Source organism: Rhinopithecus roxellana, chromosome 5, assembly GCF_007565055.1.
Source record: "Rhinopithecus roxellana isolate Shanxi Qingling chromosome 5, ASM756505v1, whole genome shotgun sequence".
NCBI classification, from domain to species: domain Eukaryota; kingdom Metazoa; phylum Chordata; class Mammalia; order Primates; family Cercopithecidae; genus Rhinopithecus; species Rhinopithecus roxellana.
In genome coordinates, this window is record NC_044553.1 from 149,696,103 (window position 1) to 149,713,329 (window position 17,227).

Genomic DNA, 17,227 nt, shown 5'->3' on the forward strand with positions numbered 1-17,227 from the left:
GGGCTGTGGCAATGGCTGGGGCAGAGGCCATTGGGTAGAGTGGGGGCCCAGTGGGTTTAAGAAAGGATGACATGCTGGCTGACTGGCCTGGAGTAAATGAGGAAAAGGGAATTGGCACGAGGGACAGAGAGGTAACAGGGACCAGATGGGGCAGGGCCTCGCAGGACCCTGTGGGCAGCTGGGCTTTTGTTCTGGGTGAGATGGGGAGCCCGGGATTTCTCTGAGTAGGGGACAGCCACGTTCTGTGTGAGTTGTAAGCGATCACTGGGGTGCAGAGACAAGAGTGGAAATGGGAGACTGGTGAGTTATGGAAGGTGGGAGAGGAGGACGGTTTGGAGTAGGGGTGCCTCATGGCATATCCCTTCAACCCCACTTCTGATTTCAGCCGCCACTGCGGTGGAAGTTCTGAGTCACATTGACCCGATTGAGCCCTGCCATAAGCTAGGGCCCTGCAGGACCTCTCCAAAGCCATGTGGAATCACTGGCTGATGGCTTCAGGGCACCCTCAACCCCTGGGGGACAGGACCTGAGGTTAAGTGACCTGTCCCCTGTCTTTTGGAGACACACAGGTCCTAGTGGAACTGAGCCCCCACTCCCTAGAGGAGCAACCTTGAAGGTGCATGTTCCCTCCTTCCCAGCCTCACTCTCCCTGTTCCTCCCACATGCTTCCTGGCACCATCTCCCAAGAGACTATCTGCATCCAAGTCTCAAGTTCTGGTTTCAAAGGAACTTAAAGAGACACAAGGTATAGATACAGAGGGCAGGGGGTATTGTGAGAAGTAGCCAGATGCTGTATCTATTTTGCAGTCAACATGATTTCCAGATGGATGGGATATGGGTGTGAGGAGAAGGATCAGGGCTTGCTCTAAGGTTTGCGGCCTGGTAACTGAAAGGATGGAGTTGCCGTGAACCGAGATGGGGAAGACTGGCATGTTTAGGGGTAAATCAAGAGTCCAGGTTTGACATTTGCACCCCGATGGAGGGATTGTAAAATGGTGCAGATGCTATCAAAAACAGATGGCAGTGGCTCAAACAGTTAAAAATAGCAAATGCCATAGGGTCCAGCAATTCCACTTCCAGGCATATACCCCCCAAAAAGGAAAGCAGGGACTCAGAGGTATTTGTCCCCCCGTGCTCATAGCACTTTATTTGTGATAGTCAAGAGGAGGAACCAAACCAAGTGCCCATCAATGGATGAATAGATAAACAAAATGTGGTAGATAATTATTACTCAGCCTTAAAAAAGCAGGAAGTTCCAACACATGCTATAACATAGATGAACCTTGACGACATCTTGAGAAGTGGATTAAGCCAGTCATATTGTATGACTCCACTCATATGACGTGCCTGGAGTAGGCAAACTCATTGGGCAGAAGGTAGAATGGTGGTTGCCAGCAGCTGGGAGGAGAGGGGAATGGGGAGTTGCTTATAGGTACAGGGGTTCAGTTTGGAATGATGAGAAAGTTCTGGAGATGAATAGGGGTGATGGTTGCACAACGATGTGAACATACTTCATGCTACTGAACGTGAAAATGGCTAAAACAGGCCAGGCACAGTGACTCGTGCCTGTAATCTCAGCACTTTGGGAGGCTGAGACAGGCGGGTCACTTGAGGTCAGGAGTTCAAGACCAGCCTGGCCAACATAACAAAACCCCATTTCTACTAAAAATACAAAAATTAGCCAGGTGTGGTGGCGCACACCTGTAATCCCAGCTACGTGGGAGGCTGAGACACAAGAGTTGCTTGAACCCGGGAGGTGGAGGTTGCGGTGAGCCGAGATCATGCCACTGCACTCAAGCTTGGGTAACAGAGTAAAATTGTGTCTCTAAATAAATAAATAAATAAATAGGCTAAGATGGTAAATTTTATGTTGCATGTATTTTACCATAATTTTTAGAAGAATGCATGTTTGACCCTGTTAGGTATGAGGTGTCTGTTAGACACACAGTAGAGAAGTCAAGGAGGCAGTTAGTGATATATAAAGCGTTCAGGAGAGCAGCATGGGCAAGGAGAAATTGGGAGGCTGTTGGCGTGTCAGTGGGCTCCCAAGTCAAGACACTGGGTGAAATCACTGTGGAAATAAATGGAGGCAGAGCAAAGGACCCAGGATTGCATCCTGGGTTTCCCAGTGTTAAGAGGACAAGGAGAAGGGCGGAGCAGGTAGTGAGGGAGATGAGAAGGAGCGGCGCTGAGGCCAGAGGAAAGGCAAGGGCCTGTGTTTCCGTAGAGCAGAGAAAGGCCTCAGGAGGAAGGGCTGACAACGGCGTAGAGCACCACTCGCCGGCCAACCCTCGTTTCCATCGGACAACGGTGTTGCCAGCTATTTTCAGCTGCCCCCTTCCCAGAAGTCGCTCTGCCCTCTCTGCTCACCTGACAGCCTGGCTTGGAGATGCCTGCCAGACTCCACTCAGAGCTGGGTCTTGTCTCTCGTCCTCATGGGAGCTCAGAGGGTGGAATTTGCTATATTGGATTTTGCAGAACTTCCATTACATTTGGATGAAGAATGTAAAAGCAATTTGGCCTTTTAATGAAAATTATTTCAGCTCCCTGCTGTCTTAAGCTCTGTGTGGAGACTTGGTCTTTGGCCAGTGAATATGTTGGGATTCTACCCCAACCTGCCGTGAGGTAGATCAGTTAATGAAAACCAAGTTCATTTTATTTTATTTGGGGATTTTTGTGTATTTCCCACGTGTTCTACAACAATATGTGTTCTTTTTGTAATTAAAAACTCCTATTTTTAAGAGTCAAATTCACTTTGATTCACTTTTGGAAATCACTCCAATATAAGTAAGTAACCCAAGGCACAGAATCTGGGAATTTCCTTCAGTTGTTCTTGACCTTCCCTGAAGGTATGCAGGGAGGTAGGGAGTGGGTGGGAATTTGGGGTGAGAATTGGAGCTATGAAACTGGCATATATACATGGCCTTGCCCAAGTTGTTTGGCATCTCTGAGCCTCAGTTTTCCTCCTCTTTAAAATGGGGATAATGATGTTTTTTTGTTTTTTTCTTTCCTTTTTTTTTTTTTTTTTTGAGATGGTGTCTCGCTCTGTTGCCCAGGCTGGAGTGCAGTGGCGCAATCTCAGCTAACTGCAACCTCTGCCTCCCAGGTTTAAGCAATTCTCCTGCCTCAGCCTCCCGAGTAGCTGGGACTGTAGGCACCCCTACCACGCCCGGCTAATTTTTTGTATTTTTAGTGGAGCCGGGTTTTCACCGTGTTAGCCGGGATGGTCTCAATCTCCTGACCTCGTGATCCACCCACCTCAGCCTCCCAAAGTGCTGGAATTACAGGCATGAGGGACCACGCCCAGGCCATGATGGTTTTTATCACATAGAATTGTTGTAAAAATTAAATCAGAGTGTTCACATTGAGTGCTTAGCAGAGGGCTGGCGCACTGTCACCAAGGGCATATAAATGTGTGCCCAGCCCTCGTGACGGCAGTGGGCCAGAACAGGCACTGTTCCCGCAGTATTATGGGCACCTTGCGTGCGGCATATCTGATAGGCTGTATTAGCCCGATTCTGCCCTCCACCCCTGTCAACCCTAGAGTTTACCCAGGACCAAAAGTAAACTTAAGTATCCTGTGTGTCGTGGCCTCGGCTTACCTAACATGTTCTACAGATAGATGTTGTTCAATAACAGTAATGATAGCCTTCAAAGAAGCTTTTGAAAAGCTAACGTGAATTTCCAAAATCCAACACTAGAGCTGATGTGTGCCCCGCTTGCCTTTATTTTCAAGGTGTTCTGAAGACGCCGATCCCGATGTTAACTTACCAAGGTGGATCAGTGGAAGCTGCCCAGGCATTCCTGTGCAAAGACAGAGACCCGCAAACACCTAGGTACATATGTCCCATCCCAGTTTAAGTGGCGGATAGTAGAAACGCCCATATGCGCTCTTAACTTAGCAAGCAAAGCTGAGCCTTTCAGAGGGAACGAAGCCATGAGCCAAGGAAGATGGGTTCTCATGGACCAGACTAACAAATGAAGCTGGGGGTTTCAAGGTGTCCTGGGGGCCTCACAGAGCATCTCTGGAAGTAACAGATCCCTGGTCAGTAGAGAGGGACAGCATATCTTCCTGATAGAGGGGAGACATAGACATAAAAAAAAAAAAAAGACGGCCGGGCGCAGTGGCTCAAGCCTGTAATCCCAGCACTTTGGGAGGCCGAGACGGGCGGATCACAAGGTCAGGAGATCGAGACCATCCTGGCGAACACAGTGAAACCCCGTCTCTACTAAAGATACAAAAAACTAGCCGGGCGAGGTGGCGGGCGCCTGTAGTCCCAGCTACTTGGGAGGCTGAGGCAGGAGAATGGCGGGAACCCGGGAGGCGGAGCTTGCAGTGAGCTGAGATCCGGCCACTGCACTCCAGCCTGGGCGACAGAGCAAGACTCCGCCTCAAAAAAAAAAAAAAAAAAAAAAAAGACTAGAAGTTTCTCAGTCTCAAACTATGGGTCATGACATGTTAGATAATAGTGAAATCATTTCAGTTGGGGTATCCAGCACCTTTGGAAAATGAAATAGAAATACAGCATCATTGTATATCTTGTATAGTAATGGTAAGTACTCCCTCATAAGACTGTGTACGTGCAAGTGTGTGTGTTTCTTACTGTGTGTTATGGTCAAACTTTTTTGTTTTTTTGGATGGGGGGATGGAGTCTTGCTCTGTCGCCCAGGCTGGAGTACAGTGGCACGATCTCGGCTCACTACAACCTCCCCCTTCCAGGTGCCAGTGATTCTCCTGCCTCAGCCTCCCAAGTAGCTGGGATTACAGGCATGCACCATCACACCCAGCTAATTTTTCTATTTTTAGTAGAGATAGGGTTTCACCATGTTGACCAGGCTGGTCTGGAACTCCTGACCTCAAGTGATCCACCCACTTTGGCCTCCCAAAGTGCTGGGATTACAGGTGTGAGCCACCGTGCCTGGCCTCTCTGAACCATTTTTAAGCTTACACTTCAGTGGCATAAAACTACACTCACATTGCTGTGCAGGCATCATCTCCATCCATCTTCAGAACTCTTTTCATCTTGCAAAACTGAAAGTCTGTGCTCCATTCAAAGATAATTGTCTGTCTCCTCCTCAACCCAGCCTCTGGCAACCACAATTCTACTTTCTGTCTTTATGAGTTTGACTGTTCAAGGCACCTTGTGTAAGTGGAATCATCCAATATTTGTCCTTTTGTGACTGCTCATTTCACTTAGCATAATGTCCTCAAAGCTGATGTCGCAGCATGTGCCAGAATGGCCTGCCTTTTGAAGGCTGAATAACATTCGCTTGTGTGTATATACCACATTATGTTTTGGCATTCATCCAGCAGTGGGCTCTTGGTCTGCTTCCTGCTCTTGGCTATGCTGAATACTGCTGCGATGAGCATGGGTGGACAAATACCTCCTTGAGTCTTTCACTTCCCCTGGACACACAAGTTGAAGTGAAATTGCTGGAACATATGGTATGTTCTATTTTTAATTTTTTGAGGAATGGCCATACTATTTTTTATAGCAGAGTTGAGATTTTTGAAGAACACTGTCTTGGAAGGATTGAGAGAGATGTAAAAGTACAATATGTATATTCTTTTTTTTGAGACAGAGTCTTGCTCTGTTGCCCAGGCTAGAGTGCAGTGGCACAATCTTGGCTCACTGCAGCCTCTGCCTCCCTGGTTCAAGTGATTCTCGTGCCTCGGCCTCCCAAGAAGCTAGGATTACAGGCACCCGCCACGGTACCTGGCTAATATTTTGTATTTTTAGTAGAGACTGGGTTTCACATGTTGACCAGGCTGGTCTCGAACTCCTGGCCTCAGGTGATCCACCCGCCTCAGCCTCCTGAAGTGCTGAGATTACAGGCATGAGTCACTGTGCCTGCCTTTTTTTTCCCCCCCTTGAGACAGGGTCTCACTCTGTCACCCAGGCTGGAGTGCAGTGGTGTGATCTTGGCTCACTGCTACCTCTGCCTCCTGGGCTCAGGCGATTCTCCCACCTCAGCCTCCCAAGGATAGCTGGGACTACAGACACATGCCACCACACCACGTTGCCCAGGCTGGTCTCAAACTCCTGGGCTCAAGTGATCTGCCTGCCTCGGCCTCCCAAAGAGCTGGGATTACAGGTGTGAGCCACTGTGCCCAGCCTGCATGTTCTTAAATTGAATTGTCAAAACAGGATTCCTGCTAGTAACAATAGCAACAATAATCACTGTAACTAATACTGACTGAGTAGTTACAGGTAGTTACTACTACTGACTAAGTAGGTTCAGGGCTTCGTAACAAGCGTCTCCTGTGCGTTTTCTCGTTTTTCCCTTCAAACATTGTGTGAGGTAGACGCTGGGGTCATGTCACTTTACAGATGCAGAAATGAAGGTTAGGAAGGGTAAGCAATTTGCTCAAGACCCGTGGCAGGAGGACCTGGAATCAGAACCCAGATGATCTGCTGCCGCAGTCCACATCTGACCACTATACCATCTGTGCCCCTTATTTCTCTGTTTCTATCTAAAGAAGTTTATCTTTGTGTTAGACTCATTCCTTTTATATTTTGAGCCCTCTTCCTTCTGTTTTGTGTCTGTAAACTGCACAAGTTCCTGGAAGGGGCCAGCAGCAGGCCAATAGCAGCCAATACTCTCAGCCTCTCGGCCTGGCTGTCCCTGCTGGACAAAGGGGATCTGGGTGGGCACCAGCAATGTTCCCATCCCCCATAGCAACCCTGACCATTGGCCTCCTGCTTTTATAGCCTCTGACCCTACTAAAGAAATTGCTGAGGATTCCAATGCTGGACTTTTTTTTTTTTTTTTTTTTTTTTTTTTTTTTTTTTTTTTTTTTTGAGACAGTCTCACTCTGTTGCCCAGGCTGGAATGCAGTGGTGCAATCTCGGCTCACTGCAAGCTCCACCTCCCAGGTTCAAGCGATTCTCCTGCATCAGCCTCCCAAGTAGCTGGGACTATAGGTACCCACCACCACGCCCAGCTGATTTTTTAGTAGAGATGGGGTTTCACCATGTTGATCAGGCTGTTCTCGAACTCCTGACCTCAAGTGATCCACCTGCCTTGGCCTCCCAAAGTGCTGGGATTATAGGCATGAACCATCGTGCCCAGCCCCAATGTTGTATCTTAAACTGATTTGATAGACTAACCTCCAGCACAGGTCCTGGCCTGGAGTAGATGTGCCACCAAGTTCTGCAGTAATGGAGGAAGCAAAGAAAGAGAGAAGCATCCTTCGCACAAACACAAGAAGGCATGACCCAGCAAAGCAGCCACCTCTCCGTAAGGACCCTCTGACCTTTGCTTCCTGGCAGATTTGACCACCTGGTGGCCATAGAGCGCGCTGGAAGGGCTGCCGATGGCAATTACTACAATGCAAGGAAGATGAACATCAAGCACTTGGTTGACCCCATTGACGATCTTTTTCTTGCTGCGAAGAAGATTCCCGGAATCTCATCAACTGGTAAGTATGGGGTACTGGGGATGCACCAAGAACGTGGCCCCGTGAAGCATCTTTTTGTTGTTGTTGTTATGGAATTTTGTTCTGTCACCCAGGCCGGAGTGCAGTGGCACGATCTTGGCTCACTCCAACCTCTGCCTCCTGGGTTCAAGTGATTGTCCTGCCTCAGCCTCCCAAGTAGCTGGGGTTACAGGCACGCACCACCACGCCTGGCTAATTTTTGTATGTTTGGTAGAGATGAGGTTTCACCATGTTGGCCAGGCTGGTCTTGAACTCCTGACCTCAAGTGATCTACCTGCCTCAGCCTCCCAAGGTGCTGGGATTACAGGCATGAGCCACCGTGCTCAGCTGAAATGTCTTTTTATTGACTATCGAACACATGACCAGAAAGAGTTATGTGGGGACCATCATTTTCCACTGCAAAGACAGTTTTTGTTCATTATGGTTGGTATAGACACTAATGACACCGCCATTTAGAAATCCAACATCCCCACAAGCAAGGGAGGGAAAACGTATTCTATTTGCCCTCCTCTAAAGTAATAAAACTAATATTAAAGTAATATCAATAGTAAAATTGAAGCATGGCGTATTATTTTGGTCATATAGGACCGAATGTACCATATATTATTTTATGAAGCATGTTAATTTAAAAATTATCTAATACATGGTTAGTATTTCAATTTTTTTTTTTGAGGCAGAGTCTCACTCTGTTGCCCAGGCTGGTGTGCGGTGGTACAATCTCAGCTCACTGCAATCTCCACCTCCTGGACTCAAGCAATCCTCCCATCTCAGCCTCCCGAGTAGCTGGGACTACAGGCTGTGCTACCATGCTTGGGTAATGTCACGTGCATCCATGTGAAGAGAGTCCACCAACAGGCTTTGTGTGAGCAACAGGGCTGTTTATTTCACCTGGGTGCAGGCAGGCTGAGTACGAAAAAAGTCAGTGAAGGGTGGTGGGATTATCATTAGTTCTTATAGGTTTGGGATAGGTGGTGGAGTTAGGAGCAATTTTTTGCAGGCAGGGAGTAGATCTCACAAAGTACATTCTCAAGGGCAGGGAGAATATTACAAAGTACCTTCTTAAGGGTGGGGGAGGATATTACAAAGTACCTTCTCAAGGGTGGGGAAAATGTATAGTACAAAGTACATACACAAGGGTGGGGGAATATCACAAAGTACATTATCGCAAGGACGGGGAGGGTGTATTGTCTCAAAGTCAATTGATCAGGGTAGGGCAGGAACAAATCACAGTGGTGGAATGTCATCAGTTAAGGCAGGAACCGGCTATTTTCACTTCTTTTGTGGCTCTTCAGTTGCTTAAGGCCATCTGGATGTATACATGCAGGTCACAGGGGATATGATGGCTTAGCTTGGACTCAGAGGCCTGACAGGTAACTTTTTTTTTTTTCTTTTTGAGACAAAGTCTCGCTCTGTTGCCAGACTGGAGTGCAGTGGCGCTATCTCGGCTCACTGCAACCTCTGCCTCCCAGGTTCAAGTGATTCCCCTGCCTCAGCTTCCTGAGTAGCTGAGACTATAGATGCATGCCACCAAGCCCAGCTAATTTTTGTATTTTTAGTAGACACGGGGTTTCACCATGTTGGCGAGGATAGTCTCGATTTCTTGACCTCATGATGCACCTGCCTCAGCCTTCCAAAGTGCTGGAATTACAGGTGTGAGCCACCATGCCCGGCCGCTTGGCTAACTTTAAAAAATTTTTTTGGTAGAGATAAGGTCTCACTATATTGCTCAGCCTGGTCTCGAACTCCTGAGCTCAAGCTACCTTCCCACCTCAGCCTCCCAAAGTGTTTCAATTACAGGCATGAGCCACTGAGCCTGGCCTCCAATTGTTAATAATATAATAATGTGGGCTGGGCGCGATGGCTCACGCCTGTAATTCCAGCACTTCGGGAGGCCGAGGCAGGTGAATCACCTGAGCTCAGGAGTTCCAGACCAGCCTAGCCAACGTGGGAAAACCCCGTCTCTATTAAATATATTAAAAAATTAACCAGGCATGGTGGTGGGCACCTGTAATTCCAGCTCCTCAGGAGGCTGAGGCAGGAGAATCGCTTGAACCCAGGAGGTGGAAGTTACAGTGAGCTGAGATCGTGCCACTGCATTCCAGCCTGGGCAACAAGAGTGAGACTCTGTCTCAAAAATAATAATAATGTGATAATTTGTGTTTGCACAAAACATTGTACTTTTCCAAGAGGCTTCACATTCATTGTAGTGTTTAAGCCTCTGAAAACCCCGTGAGGCAGGTAAGGTGAGTCCCAGGAGGTTTTCTCAGATCACCCAGCTAATTAGTGTTGCTGGTAGCATTAGGAGTAGACTACGGACTCCTGGGGCCCCAGCCCTTTATCAGGGAATCATGCCTTTATGAATTGCTGAAAGGTTTAATGTAAGCCCCAAGGAGAACCTTTCTTCCCTCTGGGTGGGTCTCAGGCCCTGGGGTAATGAAGGCTTGTTTGTCATTCCGTGTTTCCGAGTGTTTCCCAGACTCATTAGTCTTTGGCTTTTGAGGTTTTGATGAGACAGTGAGAGCCTTCTAGGCTGATGAGAAAGTTTCTGCAAATCGCCCTGGCCTTTCCCAGAAGAGGCTGTGGGTGTGGTGCACACAGTGCGGGTGGCTTCCAGCTTCCTGTCCCTCGGGTTGGGCAGGCGGAGGACCTCAGTCTGTGGGGGAGGGGTTCTCAGAGTGGAGAAGGAAGAAAGAGGTCTCTGTGGCTACAGGGACGAACAGGGTCTGAGGGAGCTGCTAGAGCAATCCCATCCTCCCACGCCCAGAATGGGACCCCCATCTGTGCTGTGACAACCCTGAGATCCCAGAGGAAGCAGGTGGAGCTGGCTGTTCATGGCTTCGAACCGCCCCCTTTGTAGATCCTTGGGCCTTCTCATGGCCTCAGGAGCCCAGTCTCCTCCTGTGGCTCCCCCAGACCCTCCTGCCCAGCAAGGCTACCTCCTGAATTTTCCTGTTTCTCTTCTTCTGCATCAAACCCCCTATTCCTCAGGTTCCATGGGCAACTGCCATGTCATGGGCATAGTGCTCAATTGAGAATCAAGTTACCTGGGTTTAAGTCTCCACCTTCCACTGACTGCCCAGGTACTGCCCCCATCAGGGACTGCCAGCTCTGTACAGTGAGGATCACGATATCCATGACAGGATGGACATGAAGCCCAAACGAGATGGAATTCATAAGATGCTAAAAGGAGACAGCTATAGACGAGATAACAATGTTACATGGTGGGTGTTATTCCCCTCATTCAGTGGGCTATCATAGATCTAGAGAACTATTCTGAGAAGAACCATCAGGATATAAATCTAAGGTGTTTGGTCCTTCACAATTGTGTCATTCTTTTTTTTTTTTTTTTTTTTGAGACCGAGTCTTGCTCTGTGGCCCGGGCTGGAGTGCAGTGGCCGGATCTCAGCTCACTGCAAGCTCCGCCTCCCGGGTTTACGCCATTCTCCTGCCTCAGCCTCCCGAGTAGCTGGGACTACAAGCAGCCCACCACCTCGCCCGGCTAGTTTTTTGTATTTTTTAGTAGAGACGGGGTTTCACCATGTTAGCCAGGATGGTCTTGATCTCCTGACCTCGTGATCCACCCGTCTCGGCCTCCCAAAGTGCTGGGATTACAGGCTTGAGCCACCGCGCCCGGCCAACAATTGTGTCATTCTTTTGGCCAAATCCAGTCCCTGATGCTTGAGATGGATCAGATCTAGATCCCACAACAGTGAACACTAGCCTCTGGCAGAATTCTTCCACATCTTCCAAGCCTTTATAGAAGCAGACACAAAGATAATGATGTACCTGTTCTGTAGGCTTGGGGAGTCCAGCCCTCTGGGTTGAACATCTAGTTTACAGAATCCTCCAGAAATATCTGGACACAGGAGCTGTGTCCCCAGATCTACAGCACCACCTCAAAGGGTACATGCTTCAGGGCTTGCTAGGTTTTTGGTTTTTTTTGAGATGGAGTCTTGCTCTGTTGCCCAGACTGGAGTGCAGTGGTGTGATCTCAGCTCCCTACAACCTCTGCCTCCCAGTTTCAAGTGATTCTCCTGACTCAGCCTCCACAGTAGCTGGGACTACAGGCATGTGCCACCGTACGTGGGTAACTTTTGTACTTTTAGTAGAGACAAGGTTTTGCCGTATTAGCCAGACTGGTCTCGAACTCCTGATCTCAAGTGATCTGCCTGCTTTGGCCTCCCAAGTGCTGGGATTACAGGCATGAGCCACTGTACCCAGACTAGATTTTTAAATCTTATCCATATACCTGCTAGTTATTTTTAGCCAATCCACCTATCTTGAACACCATTCATTTCACCGATGAATTAAATCATTTCTAATATGTATTTATTCTAGCATTCATTTATTATGCTAATTAACAAATTCTCTGATGTGGACTATCAGATGGGCCTCAAGACTATGGGCTCTTTCAAATGCTCACTAACCACACTTGGAGTGTGTATTCCTGATTATGATATTTCAGATGTTAACCAGGCACCCCTCTGGTATAGATTAAAATGAACTAAAACACATACATTTCACATTCTTTCAGCAGAAGCCTTTAAAGTAAGCTCTAGAACTGACTTTGCACCAGATCCCCCAGGGGGCTCAGTGAGCCGGAGCCACTGGAAGGGAGGTCCTGAGTGTCACCATACCCACATCTCCCATGGGCCTGGCACCAAGAGCATAGAACATGCTCCATCTTGGCTGGAGAATGTGACCCAAAAGGGGACATGCCCACACTGTGGTATGTTCCAAACGTGGACTCATTTTTAACTAAAGAAGTTTCTAGAAGGCCTAAGGGGAAGAAACACAACTCCTGGTTGTCTGAGAATATATCCAGAGCCAACGTCTTTGCCTTCTAAAAGGCAACAAGCACACGTAGGGATGCCTTGCTTCAGGCCTCCCCGTTTTGCCCTGGTCCCGGGCACTGACTCAGCTCCCCTTCCCTTCAGGAGTCGGTGATGGAGGTAATGAGCTTGGAATGGGTAAAGTCAAGGAGGCTGTGAGGAGGCACATACGGCACGGGGATGTCATCGCCTGCAACGTGGAGGCTGACTTTGCCGTCATTGCTGGTGAGCACTCAGATGGCCGCCCAGTCCAGCCGGCTACCCAGGGTGAGGGATCTGGCTTGGAGTCTGACCAGACCAGAAGCTCTTCTCTGCGAGTAGTGCAGAGGGCACCAGGGGAGGGAGGGGAGGTGGTGCTCAGTCTCTGACCTTTCATTCATTCATTCAACAAACATTTACGGTGTGCCAGGCAGTGTTCTGAGCACCGGGGTTATAGCTGCAGTGACCCTGCTCCACAGAGCTCCCATTCTAGGACTGGGGGATAGAGAATGAGCCCTGACGAATAAACGCGTCAGATGATTCTAAAGAGTAATGAGAGCTTTGGGGGCGATAGTACAGATAGCTGAGAGAGGGTGATGGGAGGGCTACTTCAGACCAGTGGTCAGGAAGGCCTTTCTGAAGAGAGTCATCTGTGCTTTTATCTGCATGGACAGTAAGAAAATTATCTGGTAAGTGTTTGGAGGATGCAAGAAGCTTTCCACCTTTCCTTTCACCTACTTCTGCCTTGGGCTTCCCTGCGCCTCCCACTGTTGCTCCTTTCCCGCAGGACCCACTTTTCCTGTGTCCAGGTCCTTCTAGGTCTGGCCTCCTCCTTTGACCTCACCCCAAATTTCAAGAAAATTGGCAGATCCCTGAAAAAGGCTGTCTCCCACTTCTTGATCATAGTCTGGAGAGGAGTGGAACCTTGTGGGAACCAGTGCCGGGGTGGGAAAACCTTTTTCATAATTGAGAAATGGCTGGAGGCTCAGTACGGGCAAGTATGAGAGTTTAAAACTCCAGGGGACACAGTGGTCTGAGGGCCCTTGTGCTCTGTGAGTTTTGCCTCTGGGCACTCAACCAAGTTCTCACAATGAATATCAGAGAAAAATCCCCTCATTTGCATCAGGGGGAGGGAAAAATGAGTCATTTTCAAGTAGGCCAGGGCATTCTCCTTCTTCTTCTTCTTCTTTCTTCTTTCTTCTTTCTTCTTCTTTCTTCCTCCTCCTCCTCCTCTTCTTCCTCTTCCTCTCTTCTTCCTCTTCCTGTTCCTCTTCCTCCTCTTCCTCTTCTTTTTTTTTTTTTTTTTTGTGCCATCTTGGTCACTGCAACTTCCTGGGTTCAAGTGATTCTCCTGCCTCAGCCTCCCAAGTAGCTGGGATTACAGGTACATGCCACCACACCTGGATAATTTTTGTATATTTTTAGTACAGATGGGGTTTCACCATGTTGGCCACACTGGTCTCAAACTCCTGACCTCAAGTATCCACCTGCCTCGGCCTCCGAAAGTGCTGGGATTACAGGCATGAGCCACCATGTCTGACTGATTATGACTTTTTAGATAACAACACCAAAGACATTATCCATGAAAGAAACAGTTGATAAGCTGGACTTCACTAAAGTTTCAAACTTCTGCCCTGCGACAATGTTTTTTTTGTTGTTTTTTTTTTTTGAGACAGAGTCTCACTCTGTCGCCCGGGCTGGAGTGCAGTGGCCGGATCTCAGCTCACTGCAAGCTCTGCCTCCCGGGTTTACACCATTCTCCTGCCTCAGCCTCCCGAGTAGCTGGGACTACAGGCACCCGCCACCTCGCCCGGCTAGTTTTTTGTATTTTTTAGTAGAGACGGGGTTTCACCATGTTAGCCAGGATGGTCTCGATCTCCTGACCTCGCGATCCGCCCGTCTCGGCCTCCCAAAGTGCTGGGATTACAGGCTTCAGCCACCGCGCCCGGCTGCAAACGACAATGTTAAGAGAAGGAGAAGGCTGGGTGCAGTGACTCATAGCTATATAATCCTAACACTTTGGGAGACTGAGGCAGGAAGACCATTTGACGCTAGGAGTTTGAGACCAGCCTGGGCAATGTAGCGGGAACTTGTCTCTATGAAAAATTTTTTAAATATTACCTGGGCTTAGTGATATCTCTGTGTCTGTTTCCCAGTTTTCAAATGGAGATAATAACAGTACTTACACCTCACAAGCTTCTTGTAAGGACTCCAGGAACTAGTCTGTGTAAGGCATTTATAACAGTGCCACATGTTGTAAATATTCAATCAAAGAAGATACTCTATTCCATTCAATATAAGATGTCACTGATGGCCAGGCATAGTGGCTCATGCCTGTAATCCCAGCACTTTGGGAAGCCAAGGCAAGAGGATCACTTGAGTCCTAGAGTTCCAGGTTACAGTGAGCTATGCTTGTGCCACTGCACTCCAGCCTGGGTGACAGAATGAGACCCTGTCTTTATTTAAAAATGAAAAAAATGCTGGGCGCTGTGGCTCACGCCTATAATCCCAGCACTTTGGGAGGCCGAGGCAGGCAGATCACGAGGTCAGGAGATCGAGACCATCCTGGCTAACACAGTGAAACCCCATCTCTACTAAAAATACAAAAAATTAGCCAGGCGTGGTGGCGGGCGCCTGTAGTCCCAGCTACTCAGGAGGCTGAGGCAGGAGAATGGTGTGAACCCAGGAGGCAGAGCCTGCAGTGAGCCGAGATCACGCCACTGCACTCCAGCCTGGGCGACAGAGCGAGACTCCATCTCAAAAAATAAATAAATAAAATAAAAAATCCCAGCACTTTGGGAAGCCAAGGCAGGAAGGTCACTTGAGTCCAAGAGCTCCAGGTTACAGTGAGCTATGATTGTGCCACTGCACTCCAGCCTGGGTGACAGAGTGAGACTCTGTCTTATAAAAAGAAAAAAAATGTAATTGATGACAATCATTACCAATAATTTACATACTACTAAGGAAAACACAACCAATTATAACTGTAAGATACTATTAATTGTAAGTATCTTACAATTAATCTCAATCTGTAATCTCAATTGAGATCTCAATTGTAATCTCAATTGTAATCTCAATTGAGATCTCAATTATAATCTCAATTGTAATCTCATCTGTAATTGTAATTGAGATTACAATTAATCTCAATCTGTAATCTGTAATCTCAATTTCAGAGATGTAAGTGTAACAAAAGTACATCTTAAAATCGGTAAAATGCAGTATTATTTTTAGCACATGGTCTTTACCTGCCACATTTTGATATATGCCTTGTATTTTCATGCCACATGCCTTTGTACTCACTAAAGATTTTTTGTTTGTTTGTTTGTTTGAGATGGAATCTTGGTCTGTTGCCCAGACTAGAGTGCAGTGGCACAATCTTGGCTCACTGTAACCTCCACCTCCCAGGTTCAAGTGGTTTTCCTGCCTCAGCCTCCTGAGTAGCTGGAATTACAGGCTCCCGCCACCAAGCCCTCCTGATTTTTGTACTTTTAGTAAAGATAGGGTTTCACCATGTTGGCCACACTGGTCTCCAACTCCTGACCTCAGGTGATCTGCCCATTTTGACCTCCTGAAGTGCTGGGATTACAGGCGTGAGCCGCCGCGCCTGGCTAAGGGGGTTTTTGTTTGTTAGTTTTTTTTGTTTGTTTGTTTTGTTTTTTAAACTGGAATTACTCCCATTCCTCCACCCTTCTTCTGGCAAAATTTTACCCACCCTACGAGGCCCATATTAAAAGACCCACTTTCTGTGAATCTTTCCTAAACCGGTCAGAATGAGTGCTGCCTCCTCATGCTCCCATAATCCTGCATGAACATCTCAGTCACAGTGACCCATGGCTGACGGTGTGCACAGCCCCTCCTCTCCTGGACGGGAGTGACCTCTCTTTCGTAGTGCTCTGCACCTAGAGCTTAGCAGGGCCTTCATCAATTCTTCTTCAACTGCATGGAGAACTCAAGCAGGTTCTAGGGAAAAGCCAAGGAGATGGTCCCAAAACTGAGGAATAAGCCCTTTGGGCCTGTGATGGAAAAAGAAGGGAAGTCTGAGGCTGATCTGGGAGTGATCTTTGAGCACGTGAAGAGACCATGTGGTCCAGCATGACGGGGTTGTTTCCTGCCCTCTGAGGGTGGACCTCCATGTGGCACAGGGGATTCAGCTCAGCCAGAAGGGAGAGTTTCTTCATGTTGAGTGTTTTGGAATGGGTTTCTAGGGTTATTGCCTCAACCTTTTTTTCTGATGGTCATCAGCAGTGTATTAAGTAGTTTAGAGCAAGGGTTTTCAAACTTTAGCTTGAATCAGACTCACATAGAGGGTTTATCAAAACTCAGTCAGGTGCACCTATAATCCCAGCTACTTGGGAGGCTGAGGCAGGAGGATCACTTGAGCCCAGGAGTTTGAGGTTCTACCCCAATGAGCTATGATCATGCTAGCCTGGGGGACAGAGGGAGACCCCATCACTAAAAAAATTAAAAATAAAGATAGGCCGGGTGCAGTGGCTCATGTCTGTAATCCCAGAACTTTGGGAGGCCGAGGTGGGTGGATCACAAGGTCAAAACTGGATTCTGGAACACAGAGCTCCTGTGGTCCTTGGGCTGGGCCCTGCTAAGGGGTCTTCTCCTGACCCTCCCTTGCACCCGAGCCCCTGATGTGGGAGCACGGTCCCCTGATGTGAGACCAGCCTGGCCAATATGGTGAAACCCCGTCTCTTCTAAAAATATAAAAATTAGCTGGGTGTGGTGGCACGCACCTGCAGCCCCAGCTGCTCAAGAGGCTGAGGCAGGAGAATCACTTGAACCCAGGAGCCAGAGGTTGCAGTGAGCGGAGATCACACCACTACACTCCAGCCTGGGCGACAGAGCAAGACTTCGTCTCAAATAATAATAATAATTATAAATAAAAATAAAGAAAATTCAGCTTGTTCCTTCCCCTCCTTTCCTGCTGAGCTTTTTATTCAGTAGTTCTGGGCTGGGGCCAAAGAGT

At 48.0% G+C, this 17,227-nt stretch overlaps 1 protein-coding gene across 5 annotated transcripts in view; it reads left to right on the top strand.

Annotated features, from left to right (window-relative positions):
- The window catches only part of DGLUCY (D-glutamate cyclase), a 100,111-nt gene that overhangs the window by 72,602 nt on the left and 10,282 nt on the right, over nucleotides 1–17,227 (top strand). For 3 of the 5 annotated variants that reach the window (XM_010356385.2, XM_030929952.1, XM_030929953.1), the window contains exons 10-12: nucleotides 3,737–3,836; nucleotides 7,275–7,423; nucleotides 12,379–12,498. In XM_010356385.2, coding sequence (XP_010354687.2) covers nucleotides 3,737–3,836; nucleotides 7,275–7,423; nucleotides 12,379–12,498 — 369 coding nt within the window. Of the gene's footprint in view, nucleotides 1–3,736; nucleotides 3,837–7,274; nucleotides 7,424–10,521; nucleotides 10,663–12,378; nucleotides 12,499–17,227 lie in introns of those variants that run through there. The other 2 variants (XR_004057215.1, XM_010356386.2) reach the window with 2 other exon arrangements.